General features: G+C 38.5%; 4 protein-coding genes across 4 annotated transcripts; 1 reads left to right on the top strand and 3 right to left on the bottom strand.

Moving 5' to 3' along the window:
* Positions 1–545: 545 nt before the first annotated feature.
* On the top strand, positions 546–7,538 carry LOC140787066 (conserved oligomeric Golgi complex subunit 8). Its single transcript, XM_073135817.1, has 12 exons — positions 546–856; positions 940–1,092; positions 1,986–2,134; positions 2,540–2,617; positions 2,742–2,835; positions 3,055–3,129; positions 4,055–4,351; positions 5,605–5,672; positions 5,773–5,827; positions 6,158–6,296; positions 6,567–6,751; positions 6,847–7,538. The coding sequence occupies exons 1-12, from the start codon at positions 674–676 to the stop codon at positions 7,120–7,122; spliced, it is 1,752 nt and encodes a 583-aa protein (XP_072991918.1). The 5' UTR covers positions 546–673; the 3' UTR covers positions 7,123–7,538.
* A 439-nt stretch (positions 7,539–7,977) lies between these two features.
* On the bottom strand, positions 7,978–8,721 carry LOC140786874 (STS14 protein). The gene has a single exon (XM_073135576.1). It carries the CDS (start codon positions 8,586–8,588, stop codon positions 8,040–8,042), a length of 549 nt encoding a protein of 182 aa, XP_072991677.1. The 5' UTR covers positions 8,589–8,721; the 3' UTR covers positions 7,978–8,039.
* Positions 8,722–9,493: 772 nt separating this feature from the next.
* LOC140787208 (zinc finger BED domain-containing protein RICESLEEPER 2-like) lies at positions 9,494–18,488 on the bottom strand. Its single transcript, XM_073136009.1, has 2 exons — positions 18,276–18,488; positions 9,494–11,837 (listed from the first exon to the last, which is right to left on the bottom strand). Exon 2 carries the CDS (start codon positions 11,726–11,728, stop codon positions 9,701–9,703), a length of 2,028 nt encoding a protein of 675 aa, XP_072992110.1. The 5' UTR covers positions 11,729–11,837; positions 18,276–18,488; the 3' UTR covers positions 9,494–9,700.
* Positions 18,489–25,013: 6,525 nt separating this feature from the next.
* Positions 25,014–25,824, bottom strand: LOC140785753 (uncharacterized). Its single transcript, XM_073133734.1, has one exon. It carries the CDS (start codon positions 25,707–25,709, stop codon positions 25,257–25,259), a length of 453 nt encoding a protein of 150 aa, XP_072989835.1. The 5' UTR covers positions 25,710–25,824; the 3' UTR covers positions 25,014–25,256.
* Between the last annotated feature and the right edge of the window lie 1,658 nt (positions 25,825–27,482).

Genomic DNA, 27,482 nt, shown 5'->3' with positions numbered 1-27,482 from the left:
AATAGGAGGCCATATTCTGCATTTCTTAGGGCCATATTCTGCTTCTATGCCCTTATTATTTTAGTTATAGTCTTGGAAATTACAGCTTAGGTCGATTCATTTGCAAATTACAGCTTAGGTCCTGGACTTCTGTGTTTCCTTTTGCCTTGTAATGATGCTTTATTAACATGGTTTTGGGCCCAACCATGGTAGGCCTGGATAGTCGGCCTAATTCGTGGGGGTAATTGTTACCCAAACCCGAGTCCAAAATATCAAATTCTAACTTGTACGAAAATTACTAAAATGAGCCCTACATTTGGGTGGGTGCGACTGCAGGTGCAGAGTTTGAGCTATTGTAAATTTAGTTTTTTTCTACAAAAAAAAAAAAAAACAAAAGAAAAAGATGTATTGTTAATTTTAGGTAGCAACTCGGTATTTTTAGCATTCCACCACCATTTACTACGTGGGGCCAGGGGCACCGCAAACAGGCTGGGTCCAGGCCCATTTGGCCTATGGCCCGTAGACCGTAATGGTGCAATGTATAGCAATATGCAACCGTCCTTGGAATTACAGCAAACAGTGTGTGAGCAGGTTGGGGATATTTTTTATTTTTCTGTGGATCTTCGATTGCTCGCTAGACTTGCCTTGGCAGATCTAAATGTTCGACGAGTTTCTCAGACTTGTATAGAAGGAAATGCTCGAGCCCCATATCATGGAGATCGACAGGAGGATTCCAGTTGTACGGGTGGGAGGCAGAAACGAAGAAGAAGAAGACGAAGACGCCATGGCAGCTTCGGGGCTCCTCCCCCTCGCCGGCGCTTCATACCAACCTTACGTCTCTGAACTCCTCTCCTTCTCCATCGAGCGCCTCCACAAGGTAAAGGATCCCATCCTATTCTCTCCTCGTTTCCCTCGATCCTCCTTTGTGGAACCGATCTAGATCTGTTGGTGGAACCGCAGGAACCGGAGCTCCTCCGCGTGGATGCAGAGCGCATCAGTAGACAGATGCAAGAGGTGGCCGTGGAGAATTATGGTGCATTCATTGCTGCTTCCGAAGCCCTCTCATTCATCCGGAAGCAGCTCGAGGATTTTGACCTCCATTTAGAGTCTCTGGTAATTGACAATCTTTACTTTCTGGTCAAAAGCTTTTATTTCGGATCAAATTGTAGCCACGTTGGGTGAGGAAATCTGAAATCCTTCGCGGGATGTCAGATTGGTTAGTATTTGCAATTGTATTGTTGTTGTATATGATAATAACCTTTAACAAACCATTCATACGAGACATGGCTTTCAATCGTCATGCTAATCTGTGAAGTTACATTTCGTGTTTAATAAACCATCATAAAATTTGCACCTTGCTGTTTTAGGTCTTCTAACCTGTAATTCTTTATTTAAAGTACCGCAATAAGAAACTTTTTGCTGATAAACTTTTAAGTATAGTTTTATCTCACAATTTGCTCCTCAAGCTGTCCATTGTTGTTGTTTACTGTTTACCAGGAGCCGAATGCAAATCTGTTGGTATTACTGTCCGGAAGTCTATCTTCTTTACCTTTGCTTTTGTCCATCTGGTCTAGCACAAGATATAAGGTCCATTTGAGTTAGGAGTGTTTTTTATCTAGATGGGGAAGTTATCAACAATATGAAAAATGAGGATGTGTTGACTGTTGAGTGTTCAGATGAGTTTGTACACCAAGAATCGAGTATGTGTGCCCTCATTCATTTTCATTCTATCATCAAAAAAATACTAATGGAACTATGATAGTTGGTAAGATGTAATACTTGGGAGTTGGGACTCATAACCTGGTGTATAATACACAACTGGATAATTAGGACATTGCTTGACCCATGGAAATTGTGATATCATCTTTCTCTGTTCCTTCTTTTGCTAATGGTTGTCATCCCCCTTAATCTCTTATCTATATTACTCATGATTATCCATTTTCGGATAGATTGTCTTGAGTGCAGCAATTAGATATTTGACAATATTTTTCTCTTTCTTATTGTAGATAGAAGAGGTTCCAAATCTTACATCTGGTTGCACTGAGTTTATTGAATCTGCACAGCAAATTTTGGAAGAAAGGAGGCTTAATCAAACATTGCTAGCAAACCACAGTACCTTGCTTGACTTGCTTGAAGTTCCTCAACTGATGGACACGTATGTGCTTGTTTCCTATACTTGAATACTGCTCAAGGAATGATATATTTGTATTTTCATGTCCACTCTATCAGTCTGATCTACTTGTTCTTGTTAAACTGATGAACTTTTAGGGTAATCAGGCCTGGCATGTAAGTGGATATAAGTAAACTTTACTTTCAAAATAATATATCTGCAATATATATTTTCCAAGGGTTATCTGCATTGAAAAGCACTCTTTATTTACTAGCTAGATCATGATTGCTAATGTCCCTCATCAACACACACTTTAACCCATTTGTAACAGCCATTTAGCTTTATTTACTAGCCACTTGTTTGCTCCTATATCAGTTATCTTAGGTCTTTAACTGAGCTTTTGCGGAGTACTGATATGTTACCTATGAAACTATTAATCCTTATCTGCAGATGTATACGGAATGGTAATTATGATGAGGCACTTGATTTGGAAGCTTTTGTTAGCAAATTATCAAAATTGCACGCTGAGTAAGTCCTATATGAGTAAGCTCAGTTGTCCCACTTTATTACGATTTTAAGTAGATTACTAGGAACAGTGGATACCAGCTACAGAGTCCATGTTGACAGTTTGCTTTTGTTATTTGGATTCTAGGTTACCTGTCATTCAGGCATTAGTTGCAGAAGTGAGGAAGACAACACAGTCTCTACTCTCCCAGCTTCTTCAGAAACTTCAATCTAACATCCAGGTTAGACTGGTAGTTCACTAAAAAAGCTGTTGTTTGTTCTGCATAGAAAATACAAGCTTTCCTCCAGTTGCTGCAGCATTTCGCTTCTGCGAAGGAGTTATATTATATACATATTGGGATGCATGCACATATAGATCATTCAGGATGTGGGTTAAAAGTGTATCTTTTATTTTTGGCTGTAAAAAATTACTGACTAAATTGTGAACTGGTGGTTTACAGTTGCCGGAATGCCTTCGAATTGTTTCACATTTGCGGCGTATAGGAGTATTCAGCGAACCTGAATTGCGCTTACAGGTATATGTAATTTGTGTGCATCTTCGTGTTTTGCTATTGTCTTCCCTTTAATAGATCCATATGGATGGGTTTCTTGATGCCGATAAATCATACCAATTCATATATTAAGTAGATCTCTACCCGCCCATACTTAACAACTCTTTGTTGATTGCAGAACATGTCATGAATATAATTTTTTCTGATTTTCTCAGAAATTTACTACTAAACTATAATTTATCTTGGCTACTGAAGTATTCTCTTAAGATATCTACTTAACATATTCTGAAGAGTCCATTATTGACTTGACAAGTACATGATCTACATTGATATTACTCTCTCTCTCTCTCTCTCTCTCCCCATATCACACACACACACACAGTATTGTGAGTATTGTGCCAACTTGATTTAAGAATATGTTATGGATGATATAGCTGATAGCATGCTATTTGTCCTGTGGCTTTAGAGTGAATAGGTTTTCTCATAAGTGCCAAATACTAACCCATTTTATGGTAGCTGAAACTTTATATTTGGTGGTACTATTTTGTTACTTGAAATTTTGGATTTTTCTGTTTAGGTATCTGTTTTAACACAGTACATACCGATAGAACTTTATGCAGTTGCTACTGATACATATAATGTAGTTCTAATAGCTGACAGTTGACAAGTCCCCATATCTGACCACCTTAACCAGATGCTTGCAATTGAGGGTGTCTACTTATCTGGACACGTTAAACTGAAATATAGGCAAGCTTGACTTTTGACCTTGGATTTTTTGATATTTAAATTGACGTAACCAATTACAATCATCCTTATATCTTCTTATTCTTGCATTTGCTAGTCTATATAAAAGAAAATGACCATTGATTTATTTTTGCATCTGAGTCATTTTTACAGTATCTGTCACCTTCTGCATCTGCACTATCTAATGGTCTAATTAAATCTCTAGTTCTTGAGGTGCAGAGAAGCATGGCTTTCAGGGATTCTTGACGATTTGGACCAGAGGAACGTTTATGAGTATTTAAAAGGAATGGTGCATTGCCATAGGATGCATCTATTTGATGTTGTTAACCAATATCGTGCCATATTCAACAATGATAAATCTGGGAGTGAGGAGAACTATGATGGTGGACTTCTTTTCAGCTGGGCTATGCATCAAATTGAAAATCATCTAAGCACTCTTGAAGCCATGCTCCCGAAGATTTCTGAAGGTGGATCTCTGTCTAATATCCTTGACCAATGCATGGTGAGCATTATTATGTTTCTTTTCTTGTAGTTGTTCTTTTTAGTGTATTGAATGACGGAAAAGGCGGTCGCCATGGCGGGGCGGCGCATCGGCCGCCCCACTAAGCAGAAATGTGTCGGCAAATGGCGGGGGTACACCTTGGCGGAGTCCCTAGGCGCTAAATAGCAGGCCGAGCGGGTCAGCTCTTTGGCTCGCTAATAATTTAAGCGAAAAGTTTAGCAGGTCAGGTTTTTTAGCGGATTGGGTTTAATAACTAACCTATATATAAAAAAATCCAACACGATCATTCCTCTCTTGCTCGCTTCTCTCTCTCTCTCTCTCTCTAGCACACCAGCAAACCCTAAAAAAAATTCCTTCCACGGTTGGCAACAACAAAGACGACAGCCAATCTCTTCCACAATGAAGTCACGAGTGGCTGGCGACAGCGGCAACACTCTCTCTCAGTCTCTCTCCCACAATGGATGGTACTTCATTGCTCCTCTCTCTCTCTCTCTCTCTCCTCTCCCTCTCACTCCCTCTCTCACAATCTCACCTTATCAGTCTCTCACACCGAATGATTTTTTTCATTTTTATTTTCTATTGATCAATTCTCTCTTAATATGTTAGTTCTTAACTTTTTATTTCCTAATTGAAGTTGGTCGGTATTTGTTGAAGTAATTATCTGCTGAAGTTATTAATTTAAGTAATTGCTTGTTGAAGAAATTAATTGAAGTAAATTAGTAATTATTTGTGAATCAGTATTATATATATATATATGTTTATTTAATTTTTTATATTAAAATGCTAGACTGCTTTGTCACCCGTCTTGTCGCCCGCCTTCTGCCCAGGCGCTAGGCGGTGAGGTGACTATTGGCCACCGGCGGCCGCCTTTCAAAACATTAGGTTTTTTGGATTCTAATGACATCAAGTGATAGAGCAGAAGTTGTAACTAATATGTTTTTGCTAGCTTTGCTGCTATAGTATTTGTTGAATATGCTTAAGACTTGTTTGAATAATTTCTTTAGTTTCCTCCCTTCGACTCTCTAAATGCACATGCCATGACTGCATGCTCATGCATATCTAGTGGCAAACTATCTATATATATTGTATCAACTATCATCATTGTCATCATCATTTATACTACAGAATACTTTTGGACACAACCACTTATACAACAGAATGCTCAAACTCTTAAAGAATCACAGTTGTTATTAATAAGACAATCACCACCGTTTTTGTCTGTGTTGATAACCGTTTTGTTACATTTTTTACAGTATTGTGCAATGGGTCTCGGCTTGGTAGGATTGGATTTTCGAGGCTTGCTTCCACCACTCTTTGAAAAGTAAATAGCACCTCCATATTTCCATCTTTTATCTTTTATTGCTCATTGATACATGTTGTAACTAGTCAGATTGTATCTAAATTTATTTGTCTATCTCCAGTGCAGTTCTTAATTTGTTCTCAAAAAATATGAGTGCAGCAGTTGAGAATTTCCAGGTATGCATGAAGCTGCGTAACATTCCTTCTTGTATTTCAATATCTTTGCTTTAACTTCAACTGTTGTTGAGATTTCACTTCTCTATATTGTGGGCTAGTTATCTACTACAACATCAAGTTGTTGCCCTTCATGTATTATTTGTTTTATCAGTTTCTCTAGCTTATCATGGATAATTTTAACTTTCTAATGCCTAAAATGTACCTAACATCTCTTTGTTTTCATTCTTGGCCACTTTAAATTCAGTCCTCTTTCAAAGTCTTGCTGATAATCGTTGGTGATACTGAACGATTTTTAACATTTTTATAGTTCTTTCTTTATGTGCCGCATAGGTTGTCTTAGATTCACATCGTTGGGTTCCCATGCCATCTGTTGGCTTTGCAACCAATGGAGTAATTGATGAAACACAGGATGATGTGACTCCACCTTCTGTCTTAATGGAGCATCCTCCTATTGCTGTGTTTGTTAATGGTAAGAATTGTGAATTCTATATTTGATATCTATTGCAAATAATGACTAATCTGATTGTTCAACAGCCAAGGACTTGATCGATGGCCTAAGCTACAAATTAGCGAGATGTAACAATTATGCTATGTTTTCATTTTCTGTTAGAAAATTTGGAAAAGGCAGAGACCTTTTGCTGTGTTTTATATTTTAGGCTGTTGGAGTGAGTAAAACTGTTTTGCTGTTTGGTTTAGTATCTTCCAGCTAATATGTTACTTCACTGTTGCTTCCATACAGGTGTTTCAGCAGCTATGAATGAACTAAGACCCTGTGCACCTGTAAGTTTGATGCACATTCTGGCACAGGAGGTTGTGAATGGACTACAGGCTGTTTCTGACTCTCTAGTTAGGTATAATGCTATGCGAATGCTCCGTGGGAATGAGTCAACCCTTTTCCTTTCACTTTGTCAAGCATTTGTAGAGGTCAGAGAAGCTTTGATTTAGATTTTAAGTTCTAATCACTAGATACTGATTTGCCACTGCATGACTAGTTCCCCTCCTTTTTTTGGAACTTCTAGGTCGCTTATCCTTACTGTGCAACTTGCTTTGGCCGATGTTATCCAAATGGAGCATCCCTGATCATACAATGCAGAAGCACATTTGATGGTGCTAGCCAGTTATTGACAGTCTCGCATCTAAGAGTCAACAGCTCTGCAGATAATGTTGATGGAAAGCAATTGGCTGAAAACGGCAGTACTGAGATAGTTGATAATGGTCCTTCAGTCGATACACAAGAATCAGAAGCTCAAACTGATGTATCAGTTGTGGAGACAGACACACAGAGCAGTATATAGGTGTTCGTTTGGTCTGCTGATTTCTTTACTCCTTTGTAAGGCTAGTTTTGCATCAATGAAGTTTTCTTCCCTTGAGTTGTTCAATGCGCCATACATCTTCAAAAGGAAGCAGATGCACTGCTGAATTCGGTCTAGTAAGCAGTGGAATGATCAGAATCTATGTAGACCAACCATTTATACAGTTTTCCCTGGTTCTTTAGATAAACAAACAGCTCATACAGGATCTTTCCTTTCCCTCTTGTTAAATCAAATTAGATTATTTACATTATCATGTGCTACATCAATGAGTTTACTTGTTTCTCCAATATACTTCACCGCGTACGTGGAAATTCTTAATTGTCTTGTCCAATAGTATCAATTGTAATATGACATTTGTTCCGATATATATGGTTGCCACGGGAAACGACGTTTGCTGATATTATTGGCATGGCCTTGGTACAATGCACGACCCAGCAATCAGAAAGGTGATGGATTTTTTTGGCGTTCTAGGTCTTTTAGGTTGATAGTTCGTTCGATCACAACGTCACAAAGTAAACTTTTCTTGTGCCTTAGATCTGAGAAGAATGGAAAGAACTTGTGATTTGCAAGGGATTTCATTAGTAATTTTGTGCCTTAAAGTCAGATTATACTGAAGATTGGTTAGTCTCTTTCAAGGTGTACGACATGGAAGTAGTAGTATTTTACTGCCGAGCATCTGCCTCGCTTGAACTGAAAAGAAAGACACATAATATTAGACCTAGATGGAACGTAGTGTTGAGCTCTTGTAGTTAACTACATACATGATGCTCTCTCTCTCTCTCTCTCTCTCTCTCTCTCTCCCCTCACTTATTAATTCAGTCGAATAATGATCAACCATTTGCAAAAGAGAAGGAAAGGGCCGAGGGCCGGGGGCCGGCAATCTTATTAATTCTTATAAACTAGTAGGGGCTCTGCCCCTTCACATTCCCATGGGGGTAGTAGAGACAGACGGTGATGGTGGCCCCGCCCTTGACGCACGTGGCCTGGGCGCACCCTAACTCCACCGTCTTACGCCACACCACCTGGGTGTACGTGCCGCAGTCGTGCCCCGCCGCGCACGTGTTGTTGGCGTGGTAGTAATACTTCTCCTCCTCCACCCACGACCCCACCACTTCATCCGGCCGCGCTGGGTAGCTGCTCCAGCCCTGGTTGGCCCCGTAAAGGCTCGAATCCAAGTCTGCGAAGTCGCAAGCCTTGTACTGCTTCTGGTAGCCCACCATTTTGCTCGCCTCCGCCACCAGCTTCCCGCTCCAATTCAGGGGCCCAACCCCTACGGCGGCGCGGGCCTGGTTGTGGGGAATCAGAAACTGATCCGTCGCGTTAGGCTGGGCTTTCGGTGGGGCGGCGGGGATGACCCTGCTCAGCACCGGAGAAACGCCGCATAAGGCCATAGCCACGACCCAGATGAGGACGAGAAGATGCCCCAGGGATTTCTGAGAACCCATCATTCGTTGCTAAGAGATAGTAATAGCTCCGGTCACTAACTCTAAAATATGGTACAAGAGATATATATATATATATATATATATATAGAGAGAGAGAGAGAGAGAGAGAGAGAGAGAGAGAGAGAGAGAGAGAGAGAGAGAGAGAGAGAGAGAGAGGTACGACCTTACGCGGGAAGGGTAGATAGATGGGTATTGTATATAAAGATGGGTTTAATTAACGTCGATCTCTAATTTACTGCAAGCTAAGCTGTTGATGAGATGGATCTTAGTATATATTTACTCTTGGATAGAGTGAGTGATGGTCAACTTGGAAAAACTCATCACTCCTCCCTCCTCCCTCCTAAGTTCCTGATTCTAGATTTAGCCGAGTACCCATGTGAAAGTCATTGAGTTTATCACGAAGGCCACGCCCACGCTTCACATGCAATTGTTCAGCAAAAATGGAACACAGACTTCGGAGCAGACACCAATGCATCATCTAGTCCCATGTGATTGTGTTCCTACCAGAGGGAACACAAAACCCCTTGTTTGAAAATTTTGATCAGTCATTAGTTCTTTATTACTGACTAACAAGTTGCCCTCAAAATTCATTTAATATCCTAGAGCATATGTGCGATATGAGATAGGTCGGCAAAGAAGAGAGAAGAGAACAGTTTAAAGTTCTAAAAACCCGACATCATTCTTTCCTGGTAGCCCAGCCCATTGAAGATTAGCGAGCTTCGAGCAGGACTCATTAAGAGGGTGAAAGAGTGACCTCCTCATGGGCCTTGATTTCCTCATGAAGAGAACAAACGGACCTTATTTATAACGTTAGACATGTCACACAATCAAAAGCCGGAGGAATCGTTTCGTGTACGTACAAAAAATTAAGTAATAAGATGGACGGGCATCACGACATAAATTGCACATTGAAGTAGAAGCATTGCCTACCATTCCATACATAACCTGTTGAAAATTAAGTTACTACATCGACATATCAGGGAAGTAGTACAGAGCTGATGTGAACATACAAAAACTTAAGTTAAAGTCCTGCTAGATAACATGACAAAAATAAAAGGAAAAGAGGATGGCCTGCAAGAGCCTAGAACATTAATCACTACTCCAGTAAGCATTACTTAGAATTCCATTTTAACAATTGATGTTGACGGTGGCTCCGCCATGGTGGGCAGATACTGTAGCCAGTCTTTTGCGCAGAAAAGTGCCTCCACTGTTTCAGGACTCAGCGAGCTTCGATACTCATCCAGCACTCTCCCAGCTCCTGTGTCAAATATAAAAGAGCCTGAGCTGACCATGGACATTGGAATGGCTAAGACATCCCGAACCAATTTGGAGAGTGTCGGAAACTTAATAATGTTGAGCTTCCACCAGTTCAAGATATCGAATTCTTGGATCCTTGGGACAAGGGACTCTTCTAAATACTGATCTAACTCAGATTTTGTTGGCTGGTTTACAGCCATCTCAGAGAGGTACATATCAAAGTCTAGAAGTCCATCACCGCCAGAGATTGGAGTTGTTGGCTGATTATTCTCGTCAACATTCATGTTGTTGGCATCACTTTGTTCAACATAAGCTGGGGTTAACGGAAGCGGCTGGGCAACATATTCGTGATAGAGCTCATGAATGCAATCATCAACCACCTTAACATACCTTACCGCATCTGCGCCATAAATTTTTGAGAAACTGAACTCAACAAGCCTCATCTTGAAGCGAGGATCCATAACCACAGCAATTGCCAAGACAAGACTGCAGTCCTTCCAATATTTATCAAATTTTTCGTGCATCTCTTTAGCAATGGTACTTACTATAGGGTCTTCATTCAGTGTTGCAGTGGTCAGCTCTAGCTCAATTTTCCATGCTTCATGGAAAAATATATTTGCAGTTGGATCCGCTGTTGCCACAATGACGTTTGCAGAGTCATATAAGAGCTTCAAGTATGTGCAAACAACCTCCACCTTCTTCCAGTCATCTGCTGACGGTGCTTCATTGTAGTTATCATCACGTGTTTCCAAAGTAGTAAATGCTTGTTTATATTCCAAGGCAGCCAGAAGCATGAGGTAAGTCGTGTTCCACTGAGTCGTAACATCAAGAGAAAGGGTCTTTGTGCTAGGAATTTCAAGTTGCAAGGCAATCTCAGCAAATTTTTCTTCACGAGTGGGAGAAGCCTTTACAAATTTTACGCTTTCACGGATATTATATATTATTCCATGAATTGATGCAATCACATCCTGAGCAATTACATTCAAAATATGGGCATAGCAGCGGACGACAAACAACTGACCTTTGAGCATAAGTGTATGCTTGTTGGAGAGATGGTCTCTAAGATTTGCACTGTAGATGTCATGAGATGAGCAATTATTGTCCAAAGTGATAGTGAATAACCTACTCTTCATGTTCCAATCTGAAAGAGTAACCCCAATGGCTTCACTGAGAGCATTCTCTGAATGAGGAGAAGATACCATCAAGAAGTTAAGCATTCTTCTATGCAACTTCCAATCACTATCAATGAACTGTCCAGCAAGTGAAACATATCCAAGAGTTTGACTAGTTGTCCACAGGCCTATAGTAAGGCTAATTCTTCCAGGTATAGTGCCAAGCACTTGCATCAAATTTTGCTTCTCCTTCTGGTAGACAGCTGAGATTTCTTCTTCTATCGCACTGATGTCTACCATCTTGAAACGAGGTTGTAGACTTTCAATAAAAGATATGAAAGATGGTTGTTCAACAATGTGAAGTGGGTAGTCATGCACAATTATCATTTTTGCAAGATTCATGCAACTAAGATCCTGGTCAAATGCAGCATTAGCAAAGCCAGATAGTCTATAGCGTCTTTTAGGATGATCAATGTTACTCCCATCAGTATTTCCACCTGAAGCAAGTGCAAGCTGCTGCTGCTTCTCTTGGTTTTTTATTTTGGGACAGGAACCCAAGGCGATGTGCCTCTTAAGATGGCTAGTACCTGCAACTTTAGAACCAGAACTGTATGCAAATGTTTGCTTGCACAGTTTGCAGCAAGCCCGTGTACATCCTCCAGCCACAGCTTCAATGGTGAAGTGTTCCCAGACCATAGACTTCTTTCTCCTGCGCCTGGTAGCTGGTGGAGTCACTTCTGTGTCAACTGGTTCAGTGTCACTAGCTTCTCCCATGCTGGTTACAGGGAAAGATAGGACTCTACTAAGTACTAACAATGGAAGGTTTTGTTTGACAAGTGATTATCTTCTCCCAGAATCATGCAATCCTCATGCTGAATCACAGCTGCATGTTAATCAAATGTAAAACTGTTTAATTGTGCCATCAATTATAGGGCCTTAATGAGTTAATGGAAAATGGCAACGTGATCACCTCTCATCCAAAAAAATACTAAGTACCGCATTTTCAGGTTATTATATTTCTAATGTATGAATGAGGTAAGAAAAAATAGATCATTTAAAAATCCAAATAAGTCAATCATAGTAATTAAAAAAAAGAATTCTGCTTTTATAATGCAGGTATTCCGACAAAATGATAACCAAATTAACATGATAGTACAGAAAGGTTATTCAATTCTCTTCCTCTGAGAAGAAGATGAATTCATGAGACAGATAATTTATAGGCATGGAGAAAATTTTTGGAAAGGACACATCTGACACTCAATGACTCACCAAATTTATTCTAGTGTATGTTTGTCTTCTTACTTTCACTGTAAATTTCATATCAGCAATGTCAACACATCCATAAAATGCCGCTTAAATTTAAATCAGTCAATCTTAATATGTTATTTCCAAATTAGGATGTCGAAGAGGAAAATATTTCAAACATATGCTAGTTTCTCCATGAGAAATGAACTAGGCTGTATCACCTTCGTATCTTTCTAAATAAACTAAAGAAAAAGCAGTTCCTAAAGAACACCAGAATAACATATCACCAGTGGTTGATAAGGATGAAAAGGGCAATCAAATTGGCCCTGCAACTTAAAGAAATCTATGCAGCCTAACAAAGTGAAAGGCATTAATAAGTAAGGAGAAGAAAACATACTGATGTACATAAGTAACAGAAAATGATAGAATGTACACTTAACATACAAAAGTTTATCTTAAAAATTAAAAAAAGTTTAACTACTAGTGCAGCCATTAAATGCAACTCGAGATTTCAAAAAATCATCCCAAGATGAGAACTTTTTGAGTACTTTTCTTTCTTCATCTTGAGATGTGTTGTGAATCTAGAGGTGCGCACTCAGGCTACAAAAAATGTTAGACCTTTCTTCTTAAGGAAAATAAAGCAGGCAAATCAAATGATAGGGTGCTATGATTAGAACATAAGTTCATTTCTAAGAAGAATAACCAAGATGAGAAAAATGGAAACTCTATTAAGCTAGTAATAGGGTAGCAAAAGATGTTTATTTTCTGTTAGGACAGAGTTATAACAAACTCTGAAAAAGAAATCTTATGAAACAATGAAAGATTATTAGATTTTTGCATCAACACAATATAGTTTTACCCATGGTTCGCCGGATCGGCCAATGCCAATCTAGGGCCGATCTGAACTCTCTCTCTCTCTCTCTCTCTCTCTTTCTCTCTTTCTCTCTTTCGATATTTCTTCTCTCTCTTTCACTATTTTTTTCTCTTTTTCTCTCCTTACTATATAGCCATTGTTTCTCTTACGGAGAAATCTAGCTCCGACAAATTTCGATATATAATTTTTTAATTTTATTTCTTTATTTTTCTCTCAGTTTTATTTTTATTTTTTCCACTCGCTCTCTTTCTAATCTCTTATTCTTTTTAGTTTTCAATGCACCATACTTTTTCTTTTTTTATATAATTTTTAAAAGTTTTCCTACATTTTAAAATAATACTTAAAATCTTATGTAATTAAAAAGTCCGATCCAATCCGATCCAGGCGACTGATACGACCGATCCAGTCAATACGTATTATTTTTGGGAAGGACAATCTCGATCTTGCTTTTTCGAACCTTGGTTTTACCTTTTCCGGTGATTTGCGTACAAGGATAAGAACATCAAAACTAAATACATGATAGTAATTAAATCAGAGAAAGAAAAATTGTATCAAAAAGCAAAGAAATATAAAACCACAATTCCAATCAATTAATTATCGCAAATGAATAACACTATGGCAAAGTCAACTTAACCAAAACAATAGATTACAAAGGAGGGTCGGGGACTAGGGCGTTAGGCAATGAGTAGGATCAAGACCAGATCTTTAATATACCTACAATGACATATTTTATGACAAGTGTCTGAAACACAACATTAAGGAATAACAGTCAGATATTGCAACAAAGCTATCAAATGTGTACAATGGCTTGGGTCTTAACTTTGGAACAAACTCCACTAGATGGCCAAGAGAGTAAGATTTTCAAGTGAGTCAATTGTTTTCTGAATAAGATTTGGATCAAATTAGTAGGTTATCATGATTGGTTGCTAATCGCAAGTAATTACTTTATCCACACTAAGTATCTCATCTGATAGCCCATTGAGTTTGAAAAGTACAAAAAGAATATCCAATACAATAGGCCCTCCTTCACTTTAGAAATTTTTTTTTTAATTCTAGAATACAACCCCTTATTCCAGAATAACTAAATATTATAATAGTCCTACTCGGAAATATAATTACTATTCATTAAAATTACATTTTGTACTACACATTAACTCAATATTAATTTACCCTTGATATTTGTCCTATCAATCTATTTAATATCAAATTAAAAGGTATTTATCATAATTTTATAAAAGATAAAATACCAATTTTTTCATCCACTTTACATCACATTTGTTTGTGTTTCTGTTATTTTCCGAGTTTTATTCTAGAAATTTATAGTAATCATAGCATGATAGAATGATATCAAAGCCAAGGTTTTAGATCTACCTAACAAACTATTATGAAAGTTTAGTACCCAAAGTCCTTTAGATTAAATAGTCAAGATTTTAATCACAAATATTGTATTATAAAATTATTTAATTTAAAAAATTAGATCGAAATAGCTTATGGAATTTGTATTAGATCTATATTAGAAATACAAATTTGAGAACTATGGAATTTGTATTCGATTTAGAAATTTTGGATGTATCTATGGAAAGATAATGCTTTTATATTTCTAATAGATTAGAAATATTTCAACTTAAAGGAATTTCATATTTCTAAAAATATTTAATATTACATTTTATTTCTAGAAAATAAGATAGAAGAGGAAATGTTTATTTTCATCTATGAAGCACGTATACTTCATTTGGGCCTCCGTACCAGTATCGGATACTGATACGACCCCAATACATATCTGATAAGTATCAGATTTAAAATAATTAATTTTCATTATTCGATATGGCAGGGATACAATGAGATACGACGGGGATACAACAGGGACACATTTTTGAATTATGTAGATTAAACGAATCAAGTCTGCCAAACAAAACTCATTCGAACCCATTAATCCCCGTTAGCATTTAACTAATAACACCAAAACCTAATCCGTGTTCGCTCAATTCTTTCATTCCTCTCTCTCTCTAGCGACCTAGTTGGCGAAAAAACCCTTCTCTCTCTTACGTGCCAGCGACGAAAACCTTCCTACCTCCCTTACTGCCGATGACGAAGGCCTCCCTCCCCTTACAACAAAAGCTTCCACCCTGTGTGCGCAACGACTCCCTTGGCAGCAACTCTCTCTCTCTCTCGAGACGGCGACTCCCTTAGGTGACTGAGATACCCTATTTCTCCTTCCCTCACGCACCTTCCTCCCTCCCTTTCTGTCTGTGATATTAGAATTTAGGGTTTTGATTTTGTTTTTAGAGGTTTGATCACAATGAACTAATTGATGATAAATGACTAATTTAGAAAGCTATGAGAGTAATTTAGGATGCTAAATGATCACAGTGAGCTGATTGATGTTTGTGCTCATTGCCTCACTGTAAAAATTAATTACTACCTCTATGTAGAGGAGGCAGTGAGGCAATTCTTGCATATATTTTTATTTAGAAATTAATTGTTGCCTATATTTTTATTAATTTTTTAGTGCCGTATACATATCCTAGTTTTTAAAATTTATATCGTATCCCCGTATCTTGTATCGGTATCCATGCTTCACAGATTCTCATATATTTTATTTATAGAAAATAAAATATAAGAGATCTTTATAGAAAGATTTTTTAAGCATAAAATATTTAACAAAAGATTATTTATGAGATGAGAATTTTAAAGGATTAAATTTGATTATTGTTTATTCGAGTTTTCTATGCATGACTAATACAGAAGAAAGATATATATATTAAAAAACTACTAATATCCTAATTTATGGATAATTTATGTATAAATTGTATTTAGAAGAATTGAGAATCTTGATAATATATTAATTATATCTAAAATTTAAAATGAATCAGTATAAATAAAGACTAATAAAAGTGATATTCAGAACCCAAAATTTTAAGAGGATTCTAGGAAAAATTATCTTGAAATGTAATGCCATGACGCAGTACCAAGTGAATTCTAACATGATTAGAAAATAAATTTCTAAATTTTTGACCGCAATGATTCTAATCTTACTCAACGACTAGTAGAAGATCAATAAACCGTTGAAGATGTGCCTATTACGACCCTAGTAGGATTGACTATTTGAAAAAATCTTAGGCGACAATCCGATGCCGATTAGTAGTGCGACGTGGTCACAGAATCGAATATCTAAAAAAGAAGAGACAATAAGACATATTTATCAGTTTTGACAGGTTATCATGATAGTACACTTTTAACAAACATCAATTCTTGTTATATTAATTTATTCAATATGAGATATTATAAATGATTTATAATTCAATTTAGCAAATATTAAACTTTAAGATGAAGTAAGAGATAAGAAAATTATTTATTTTTTAAGACAGCTTATGTATTTTGTTATGATTCATGCTCTATTACTGAATGTAACATTGTTGATTTTTATCGTTATATGTTCATAATGGAGTGCGTTACTTATTGGATATCTAGCTCATAATAATTTGCCATTTTACAAAAATTCAAAAAGATAATTGGAGAGGACTCTGAAGGTTGAGTACACTTTTTCGTTAAGTCAATTTTCATTTAGGATCTTATCATCGTTTGGATTTTCATAACTCCCCGAGTTTTGTTCTGGAGTATTATAGTCATCATGTTCCATAGAAGGAAGAGACCTAGAGCTTGAGCGCCATGGTCTAGTCGGCTGGATTGGTTCTAGCCGGCTAGAACTTTGAAGATCCTCGTGCTTTTTGAGTGTAAATTTGGATCTGCCACTTGACTAGAGGATGGATTTGTGTTTTAATGAGAGTTGACTATAGAGAGGACTCGAGGATTTGCTTAGGAGATAGGCCAAATAAGCGAAAGCTCTGAACTGACCAAACTAGCTAGATTGACTAGAGCTTTGAGTTGGTTTAGGCTCTTAGGAGTGTAGTCTAAGGTTGAAATTTGGCATTGAAGTGGGTTAAGATCTTAGCTAGTGTTAAGGGTAGGGTTTGGGTTGAGGAAAGGGTCATGTTAACTCACAAATTATTTTAAAAGGTTAAGTTGTTAGATAACAGTAAATTTTTATATTTTTATACACTTTTCCTAACTTTTAGGATGAGACATTTTTTATTAGCCCAAGAAATAAATTTAATTTAATTAAGTGAAATTTTATATTTTTAAGTTGGGTGTGACATGATTTGAACCTAGAACTTTGGTTCTGATACCATATTAATTCACGGACTACTCTAAAAGTTTAAAATGTTACATAATAGTAAATTTTATATTTTACATTCTAATGAGTTTGACCTCGTGAAAGATCATGGCGTCACACTGACTACATGAACTCCAGCAACTTTTACTAAATATTCCAAGTACATGAGATGAATGCCAACGAGACGAATGATGATTCATCCCAAGAATGAATGCATTAGAGGAAACATGTAACAGTTGCAAGAACCAAAAAGATGGAAAATTTTCCGAAGCGTCCTAAAGAATTAAAGCGGCGGAACGTCTATTAACTTAGAATTGTTTCAGCATGACACCAAATATCTACTGTCTCGGAATTCGTTCTGCTTATGATATCGAAAATCTACTGTCTCAGAATTGGTTCAGCATATGACGTCGAAATGTAGATACTCGTGAGATGGCTTTCGAAGTCCAAAGGATGCAGTCTTGTTAAGAAGATTTAGCAGAAAAGGATTCAATCTTGGGCTGTGTGGGTGAATCCAGGGAGGGAAGAAATAATCTTTCATTCGTCAGGCAATGGGTAATGGGCTTGGGCTTATCTGACCATGTCCATTCATAGGGCCCACATCGGCCCATCTAAGTGGATGAAAATTACGAAATTCCTATTTGGGATTTTATTATCCCTGACCAGTGGACCTGAAGCCCATCCCTCAGGGAAGATTGACGAAAGGGCCTTGCCATGAACAGATTCCGTCCTTGTTTCCGATTCGGCTACTAAAACCTTGGGCAGCAGATCTACCCAAAACCCAAAGAAAAGAAAGGAAGTTCTTAAAGAAAGAAAGAGCTCGAGAGGGAGCCCAAGAACTACTGAGTCCCCTCTGGAGCGGCCTAAACAAAAAACCACTAAAGGGGAAATTCACAAAACCGAGCATTCCGTCTAAAAGAGAAATTCGACAAGAAGGCAGAAAACTCCAAAACTAATTTCGTAACAAAACCGAGCGAATTCATCGTCAAAGAGAGAGCAAGGTGAGTTGGGATCGAAGGGATTCTTACCACAGATCTGAAATCGGTGAGCGATCTAAGGAGCAATAGCGATGGGTAGAGATGGCGACCTCTTCGAGCCGAACCTTAGGGCATAAGTGGAGGCAGGGGAGTCGAAGATCGGGCGATGATGGTGTTGGGGATGATGAATTAGGGCCTCCTGGGGAAACCCTAGAGGAAAGGGGGGAGACGACGATCTATTCGGGAGAGGGTTTGTTTGTCTATGGGCTCCTTAGCCCAATGGGCTTGATATAGTGACATGCTGTCCAGGCTGGACATGATGCATTGTGGTTGGCCGATTCCCTCAAGTGGGCCAGGCCTCTTGACCGGATTGTGACTTTGATCTAGGGCTCTGCACATAGAGGGAGAGAGAGACAGACAGAGAGAGAGAGAGAGAGAGAGAGAGAGAGAGAGAGAGAGAGAGAGAGAGATTGACCTAGCCCATCAAGTCCTGAATTTGATTGGACCTCAAACACATACATTTCCAAATTGTAACTCTACGGACACCACCACCACCCCCCTGTTTCTTTTGGATCTATATGGCCTATAGAAACTTGGAATTGTGATTCCTTGTGGCCTAAACTCCCACCTGTTTCTGGACCCTGCATGCACCAAGCCCAACCAAGCAACTGCGCTTAAGTGTGATTAACGCGTATAATATTAAATGATAATTTTATTCTTATTTAAGAATTATAGACTAACCCAACAAGTCCCTAATTATCTTAACTTAGGAGACAAGGATATCGACCTACTTAAGCACATAAGTTCGGTTAACTAACTAACTAACTTGTCCTCAGATCAGACCTGCTCAGTTAATTAAATTAAAGTTAGGGGCGCCATCCAAGTAACAAAAATATTAATTTCTTCCTCATGATTTTATCCGTGATATATGTGAGGAGCACCGGATCGCGTTCAAATGACTATGTTAACTCGATAAGATGTAATCCCCAAGGTGGCAGTGGCTTCCATTCGATAGCAATCATTTATTACGACTTATAATTACTTTCTTACACGGCCACTTTAAACTTTTTTTTCCTTTTATTCTTCTTGCTCGAAGTATAATTTCCTTACCAAGCTTACCTAGAGCTCAATATAACACTCTCTAATAGTAAATTAATTTGTGGGGATGCTGTGGGTGGCGTTAGTGTGGTGTTCTGTATGTATCAGAATGATCTTCTAATCTTAGAAAAGCCTCCTTTCTAGACTATTGTTGAAGTTCATAGGTGCATGCCTTCCATGCCTTCCATGCTGATAAATGTGGTGAGTTCTATCTCGGCTGGGCTCTTTCAATGATTCTCTTATTTATATTTTTTATACACAAATAAAAATAGGGAATACATGATGATAATCTTAGAACATACTCCACACTTGGTTGAGAGCAAACTAACCAACAATAAAGCCCAAGATATCAGTATGTAACAATACAAGTGTTCAAACAAATAAATTAAACTGAGGAGATTGGGCATCAACCCTAGAACAAGTTTCCCATTTTGCCTACAAACTGTATCCAATAAAAAATGTGAGCACATGTGCCCGGCACATGTGTTGTCGTACCAATCTTTCCCTCCCCCTAATTTTCTTCTTCCCTCTCTTTTCTTTTCTCTCTCACTCCACAGCTGCCATTCTTCCCATTTCTTCTTGTTGCGCCAGTGCTTGTCGTTGCCGTGGAAATGCTCGTCGATCAGTCTTCTTCTAACTTGTGAAATTATGTTAGCCATTTAGTATGCTTTTCCCCTTTTCTCTTCTTGTTTAGTCTCGTCGAACAATTGGCCGGCAGTCGGCCTCATGCCTTCTCGCGATGACCTTGGTAGATTCCTCACATCGTCCCCTTGCTATATTGGTACTTTTAATGGTTTGTTTCTCCCATCAATTTAGGCTACACATGGTAGCCTCTCATTGGTTTCTCGATACTTTTTCGATCGCCATGGTCGATGTATCCCCTTTTTATTGGGTTAGTTGTGTCCCTCTCCTTCCGTAGGAGCTAAGCAATCATCTAATGGGGCTCTCATAGCCTGATAGTTGTAATAGCAACCTCCATGGCTGCTGGCCATGGAAAAGGTTTCCTGTCACCATCAACCACCTTGGCCAGCCAACCATTGCTTCCCTTCGACTTCCCCTTTCTTTAATCTTCATTTTTCCTTCGTGTTTTCCGTCGACCTTCTTCTGTATACCATCAACAACCAATTCTTTGATAGTATTGCCTTGGGCGAGGAAGGAAAGGAGGTGTTGTGGAGTTAGGCTAGGTGCAACCCAACGCAAGTGGTGCGTTAGGTTGCACATTGCCCAACTCAAGTTTTTGGTGGGTTGGGCTGCGGCCCAACCTAAGAAACTTTTAGGTCTAGTTACCCTAGGGCTTTAGGCCCAATCTTAGTGGGTTTATATTTGGCTTTGAACTAGCTCAAGTAGATTAGTTGCATCTTATTTATTATCCTTATCAATTGAGTCTTAAATATTTATTATCTTTAGAAGGTAGTCTAGTTAGCCATAAATGAGGGTAGTCCAGTTAGCCATATTTATTCTCTTATTTATATTTAATATTTTAATAAATAAGGAATTGATATGAGAGTACTTCTATGAATTTGCTTTTAATGAGGATTTTGTTCTAAATGGAGTTTAGTAATTTTATTAGACTTGCATGTATATGCAATAGAGTAAGTTAATCGAATGCAATCTATTTTATTTATTTTGAATCGATAATAATTGGTAAACTGATAAATATAATGATAATTGCATCAGTAACTCGTAACTAATATACCAATTCTACATGATTAATAAATATAAGAAAATCCTAAGTGGACCTATCCAAATATGTAACGGTTGTTAGTAGGATTATTTAATTAATCAGTGAAAAATGTGCTTATATTATTATTTTTATTATTAAAGTAGATTCAGTACCGTGCAAGGATAATCACGTGGCGTAATTGGAGTTAACTACTTTACACAAGTGAATCCTTCGTAGTAGAGGAATAGTATAACATTGAAGTGATGTTTGACTTTATGAATTCATGGCATTAAAATCATATGTGTGGAGATATTTATTTACTGTTTAGTATAATTGTATTTATTTTACTACTTCATAGTTATTCATGGATTCTTTGCTCATTCTTGAGTATGAAAACTTCGATGTGCATATCATACGATTGATAATATTGATGGTTTTACCACTTGCACGTATTACCATGTAGTAAAGTTCTAACTAGATAGTGCCTCTATTAACTCAGCTTGGAGTTAAGAGTAGAGATTGTTATATAGTGCTTATAATATAAACGGTCTACCCGTAGGGTCGTTAGCATATATGGTTTTCAGGCGATCACACTACCTTATTAGAGACTAGATATTGGTGATTTGAAACTATGATTGAGAGGTAGGAGGTAGTAGACCTCGCAATACCCAACGTAGAGTCGAAGCTTCCGTGAGCTATATACTATTAATTTTTACTATGTGCGATGATAACAGAAATGGGGGTGTGAGTTTACGATAGGGTCCTCAGTTTGTTAGTCATAGATAACCAGTCATATATAGCATCATTAGGCATGCACAGACGGCTAGATGTCTATCCATTCTCAATGTGTGAGATGATATGTGAGCATATATTTATTATATGGTGGGGCTATAGCTTGTGTGAGCATGAGAGAAAAGATTGATAATTTGAATGATGCATATCATGTATTCCTTATTCATACGTGTGAAGTGTAGATATGGACATGATAGACATGTTACATAGAAGTATTATTATGTTGTTGTTGTAAAATAAGTTAAAGAATTGTTCATAGTATCTTCTGTGTATGTTATTGTTCTAAAATAAGTTAAAGAATTGTAGCTTGTTATGGCTTGTGATCTATTGAGTCTTACTATGCATTTATTCAATTGAGGTGTATAAATAAATAAATATATATATATATATATATATGGCTTGTTATGACTTACAATATTTTAAGTTTTTATATTATATTATTTGTAGAAATGTTAGGTCTTAAATTTTAATATTATGTAAAAATATTGACCAATAGATTACGTGAAAACTACGTGGATTCTAACTATGTGAGAGACATGTGTACTTAGTGATGAGTGTTTTACAAAGAAGGCAGCAAGACTTAACCAAAGCACATCTTGTAAAGGGTTGAAGTCATATGACTATTTTTGTCCAAACTAAACCCAACACGTACACAGACTAGTCAATCCAATAAACTAACACAAAACCAATAAAGGCAAACCATCTTGAGAATATGGGCCAACTCCTTTTCAGCTACAATTGACCCCTGCAACAAATCCACTAGCAATAGGGAAGGAGAGCTTTCTTGGGCACAAGGGCAGCTCGTGGCGTAGGGAAGCCGACAAAGAGGCTAAGCAGCGGGCAACGTAGAGGGTGACTGCCCATGGTCGCCGACTTAAGCTTCAAATAGACTAGAGGAACCGACATCTATCTAGCTAGGGGAAGCAGAGGAGGTGGAGAGAGAGGCCAATGACACTAGCAATGAGAAAGGCAGAGTCAAGGAGCAAGACAGATTTGGTTGCAGTGGCTAGGGAGGAGGCTAGCTGGGTTGGTGGTGGTGCAATTAAGAGGAAATAAAAGAGGGGAGATTCGATGAAGGTGGAGGCGGGTTTGGGGAAGTAAAAGCAAGGTGAAGGTGCGGGGATAGGGGTTTGGGCTCTAAATGAAGGTGGGGCTTGACTTTGTTGGCTCAGGCTCCACCATCCTTAGAATTGGTTGCACGAGGGGACCGGCAAGCTCCAACCACAATTATGGAGAGAAAAAAGGAGGAAGAAAAAAAAAGAAAAGGAAAAAAAAATAGCCTTTCCCTTCCCCTAGTACCTGATTAGAGGAGGGGAGGGGAGGGAACAACTTCTATGAAAAAACTCCCTCACGAGGGGAGGAAGATGGCAGCCAACCATAGCAAAGCTAGGGTGGAGGATAGGAAAAAAGAGAGATGGTGTAATATATGTTAATAGTTTATGAATATATGGATCGGGTAATTCTTTTTATTTTATAAGAATGCACCACTTGATTGACCCTCTACCTTCTATCAAGGTCTATTTTATTAGAAAGTGACTTTCCCAGTCTTGTTGTCCATTAAAATCTAGACTGGTTCACTTAGCGACCATTTTTATAATCCAACAATTAATGAATCTTAATCTACGAGTATTTTTTTTTTAGAAAAATGTAAATTAATTAGAGGGTTATGATTGGAGAACACCATGGTGAAATATATAAATAATTTGAATATGTAGTATTCGTAGAATATTTAATTACTTGATTTTGTTAATAGGTGTACAATTTCGACTAAAATACAATAATTCGTTTAGACTTCAAATTCATTTTCGGGCGTATGGATAATATGGTCTTCTTCGTGCGTGTTTAATTAATTGATCTTTTATATATATAATATATAAGTAGTGGTGGAACTATATAATGATGCACTGATGCACATGAATGACAAAAGGCGAAGAAGGTAATAAAAAAGAGGTATATCCAGTTGTAATGTCTACATAACCTGAGACCCGTGGGATTCTTCTCGTGACAACTGCGACAGTTCATCCAAAACGCATCAATCCGTATTAATAATTCAAGTGGGCAGCCTAATTATAATGAATTGCGAGAAACGATACGGTGGTTTAGTATGCAGATTCGCTAGCTAGCTTGCAAGCTCTTTCCTCCTATTTCAGGTTTGGTGGGCCCTCAACTGTTGTGCCAGCTTGGTTCATTAAATGCTCCATCCTAGTCAGTTTCGTGCACATACGTGGCGATCTCGTAATTTGAAGAGCATCAAAATTAGGCTATTTAGCTAAGGAAAATGCCGCGCATGCACCTCCATCAAAACTTTCTCTGGCTATACATCATTCCGTCTATCTTAGCTAACACCATACTAGTCCTTCCTTTCAACGGGGATCCAGCAACAGTGATCGATGCCGAAGATAACTTGTGATCTCTTCATGGGCATAGAAATGTTCCTTAGCTAATTAACCACGTGCATATTAATATTCCAACGACAGTAGGACAGGAATCATTGTTCCGCTATTTGGTTTTCGTCCACTTGTGATCTAGTTTCAGAAACAGAATGATTTTATCGGAGTTCATGCCTTATAGATTTGTCGCATATATGTTGTTCATATCTTGAGTTTGGAATCTCTTTTCTTCTTGTATCTTTTTTTCAGTATTTGGTTCCTTATGTTTGATGACTTCTCTTTTTCTTTTCTCATATTCAATATATCTTCACCTCAAGTCATTTTTCTTACACGTGATACTTGAGGCGCTGTCCCAGACCTCTCCCGAATGTATGGCACATGCGGACATTTCAATGTTGGAAAGCTCTTGTTGCTATCTCCTCTGTCATGCTCTTTTCTTATCACCGTGCCATTGAATTCTATCATTAATAATTCATTGCGAGCTCTATCGTTAATAATTCATTGTGCTGCCGAAGAAACAAAAAGTGACAGGAAATAAACTAATTAATAAACCATATTTAGAGTCCAACGTTACGCTCCTCCCACGAAGTCTCGTAAAGTCGCTTTCATAACAGGAATTCCAAGCACTTTGTAGTGATTTTTTTTTTTCAAAGATTAATAGGAGTGCTTTTTCTTTTCTAAGAGAATCGTGTGTTTGCTTCCCTGTGATCATCATCGATCAATATTTACAAAAGGTTTAATTACAGAACTTTCTCCTTCGCCCCTCTCTGCAACTTGACTGCAGTGAGATTGATAAAACATGCACCAAATAAAGTGAACCTCATTCACCCTTATCGGTATGTATAGATTTCTTCCGTTTTCAAGACCGACTATGTTGTGATATCATTCCAATATTAAACTAATTCCGGCTAGCAGCACTTTAGATAGCATAGCATATTATACCAATATACAAATGTATATGCAATGCAACTTGGCTATCGAGGGAGAGGCGGAGAGCCCATCGTGGATCCTTACCATGGCTTGGATCTGCTATATCTCGAGTGCTCGACGTGCATTTCTTCGTTCGCTTCTGTATATTGACCCTCACGCCTATTCCGGGATAGCGCTCAACCTGGAGGCGAAATCACGCCCCTTGGCACAGCCCTTCTTGGATCTCCTCGTCGTGATCTCCGCCCCTCCTCTCGTCTTGGGCCCCGAGTAGGGGAACACTAACGGGCCTTTGTGGGTTTCTACGAGGGCGGCGCTGGCCTTGACGGCGAGGGCCGCTATCTCGTCAGCGTGGAGCGGCCGCTGCAGCATCGAGACGGGGAGAAGGAAGTAGAGCTGCCCGGGCTGGAGCTCTTCCTCAGCGCCCAAGGCGGAGACGAAGTCGTCCAGCTCCATGTCGTCGGAGCTGCATACGAAGCACATGGAGTCATCCTTCTGGAGTACGTGCGACGCCTTGACCGGCCCCACGAACTCCTGCAACCTTCCGTCCAACAGCACCACCTTGGCAGTGGCTGGCGCGACAGCGGTTGCCTCGCACGAGTTGCAGGCTCCCATCGCCTTCTCGTCGTCTGTAAAATTGAAAGGGGTGCGCCGATCTGTTAGATAGACATACAGCGAGCAACGGGGGAGAAGATGGCGATCGAATATATGATATATAGAGAGAGCGAGGTGGATGAAGGGATCCAGACGCGTCGTCTTTTTTGTCGTCGAGGGATGGGATGACAACCTGGAGGTTGTTGTGGACAGCTTGCATGGGTCAGTGAAAGGAACAGTAGGTCATGCGAAATGAGTCTCCTCTTTTATCGTTATTTACAGATCGGGGGACTGGAGATATCGGAGATGTTCAAAATAATAATCCATCGACACAGCTTCGTCGGTAGGGTGGCTAATGACGAGAATAGCCTTATAGTTCGGAGGATGGATAAGGTGGGGGACTTGTGAGGGAGCTAGCTAGGTTTCTCACATACGTGCGTCTCCATCTGTAAAAATTTTTAACGTTGCATCAGTTCATTTATTAATTGATTCGTAGAACTACACAGGTAATAGCATTAATTCATACTCCCATACACGTACATTGGATCTATCTACTCGCTGGACATTATTGGAGTTAGAGCATTAATACCTAAGAAATTAATCCATATATTCATGAGAGTATCTTATATATTCTTGCATGGATCTATAGTGTGTACACGTTATGACATTGACAACTCACATCACTAAATCCTTATTCAAACCGTTAATCCAATGGATAATCCGATAGTAGTTATATATATAAATTCTCATGTACACTACTTGTCAAAAAAGTATTCTATATAATTAAGCATATATTTGTTTACTATTTGGTCTTTAATTCCCCTTGTATCCTTTATTTTATTATTTTTCATGATATTTAATTTGGGTTAATTCCCAAAATTTCTCAAAGAAAAAAAAAGGTAGTCTACTATTTGCAATGTGATCTATTAAATTCTTCACATCAACGCATATTAAAATCTACTTCATTACACTAATGAATTATAATTTTGATAGAAAACAATATATATATATATATATAGCTTTTCATTTTGTTAGGAAACAGATATTAAAATGGATAGAATATCGATAGCATGTATTAAAATACTAACACGTGGAATCTCTTAAATAGGCAGCGGCTCTCTGTTTCCAAGGGAGACGATCTCATGCATGCACCTGTATATCGACTATCTCTAGCTACCGTGAAGCTTGGGCTGGCGCACCTGAACCATGCTGTGTCGTGTATCTTTGGGTTGGGTGTCGGAGAGAGAGGAAATCCTCCGACACAGTGTCCTCAGCTGATCTGGGATGTGGGGTTGGAGCTAGCGGAGTGGAGACCGTAGATTCTGCTAAATAACCCCGCGAGATTAAACTAAGCCTATCTTGTCGCTCGCTGCTCCTCCCTCTGAGGTTGGTCAACTGAATCATTGGCGTTATTATTGGACGAGACGACAGCGAGAGCAATCTTCCGTTGAATTTTCATATGCCACTTTGATTCCATTAGATAGGTCTCTTGGTATGGTATCCACGTGCAACCAATACATTCCATGACTATCCCATTAGATTTGGACGGACCCACCCTATTATGGTTTATTATTGGTTTAGATCTGACGGTCCTCATCTAACGTGCGTGACGACGGCAAGTACTGTTTAACATACCTGGTCAATGGATGCAATATCATACAATCGTTATATATTATTCGACGTGGTAACTTCTATTCAACGGCTTCCATAAAAAGCACGCATGCATCGATCACTTTTCTTCAGAAACCATGAGATCAGCTCACCTAATAAGTCGTCCCTATACATGGTAGAGGT

Source organism: Typha latifolia, chromosome 4 (genome assembly GCF_019914945.1).
Source record: "Typha latifolia isolate L0001 chromosome 4, TyphaL0001v2, whole genome shotgun sequence".
NCBI lineage: Eukaryota > Viridiplantae > Streptophyta > Magnoliopsida > Poales > Typhaceae > Typha > Typha latifolia.
Note: the sequence above shows the minus strand (reverse complement) of the source record. Positions and strands in the feature narration are given on the sequence as shown.

Excerpts from the sequence above, each read along its gene's own strand:
- LOC140787208 (XM_073136009.1), bottom strand. The coding sequence starts at position 11,728 with ATGGGAGAAGCTAGTGACACTGAACCAGTTGACACAGAAGTGACTCCA.
- LOC140787066 (XM_073135817.1), top strand. The coding sequence starts at position 674 with ATGCTCGAGCCCCATATCATGGAGATCGACAGGAGGATTCCAGTTGTA. Across the intron at positions 857-939 it reads CCATCGAGCGCCTCCACAAG|GAACCGGAGCTCCTCCGCGT; the intron begins GTAAAGGATCCC and ends GTGGAACCGCAG. Across the intron at positions 2,836-3,054 it reads AACTTCAATCTAACATCCAG|TTGCCGGAATGCCTTCGAAT; the intron begins GTTAGACTGGTA and ends GGTGGTTTACAG.
- LOC140785753 (XM_073133734.1), bottom strand. The coding sequence starts at position 25,709 with ATGGGAGCCTGCAACTCGTGCGAGGCAACCGCTGTCGCGCCAGCCACT.
- LOC140786874 (XM_073135576.1), bottom strand. The coding sequence starts at position 8,588 with ATGATGGGTTCTCAGAAATCCCTGGGGCATCTTCTCGTCCTCATCTGG.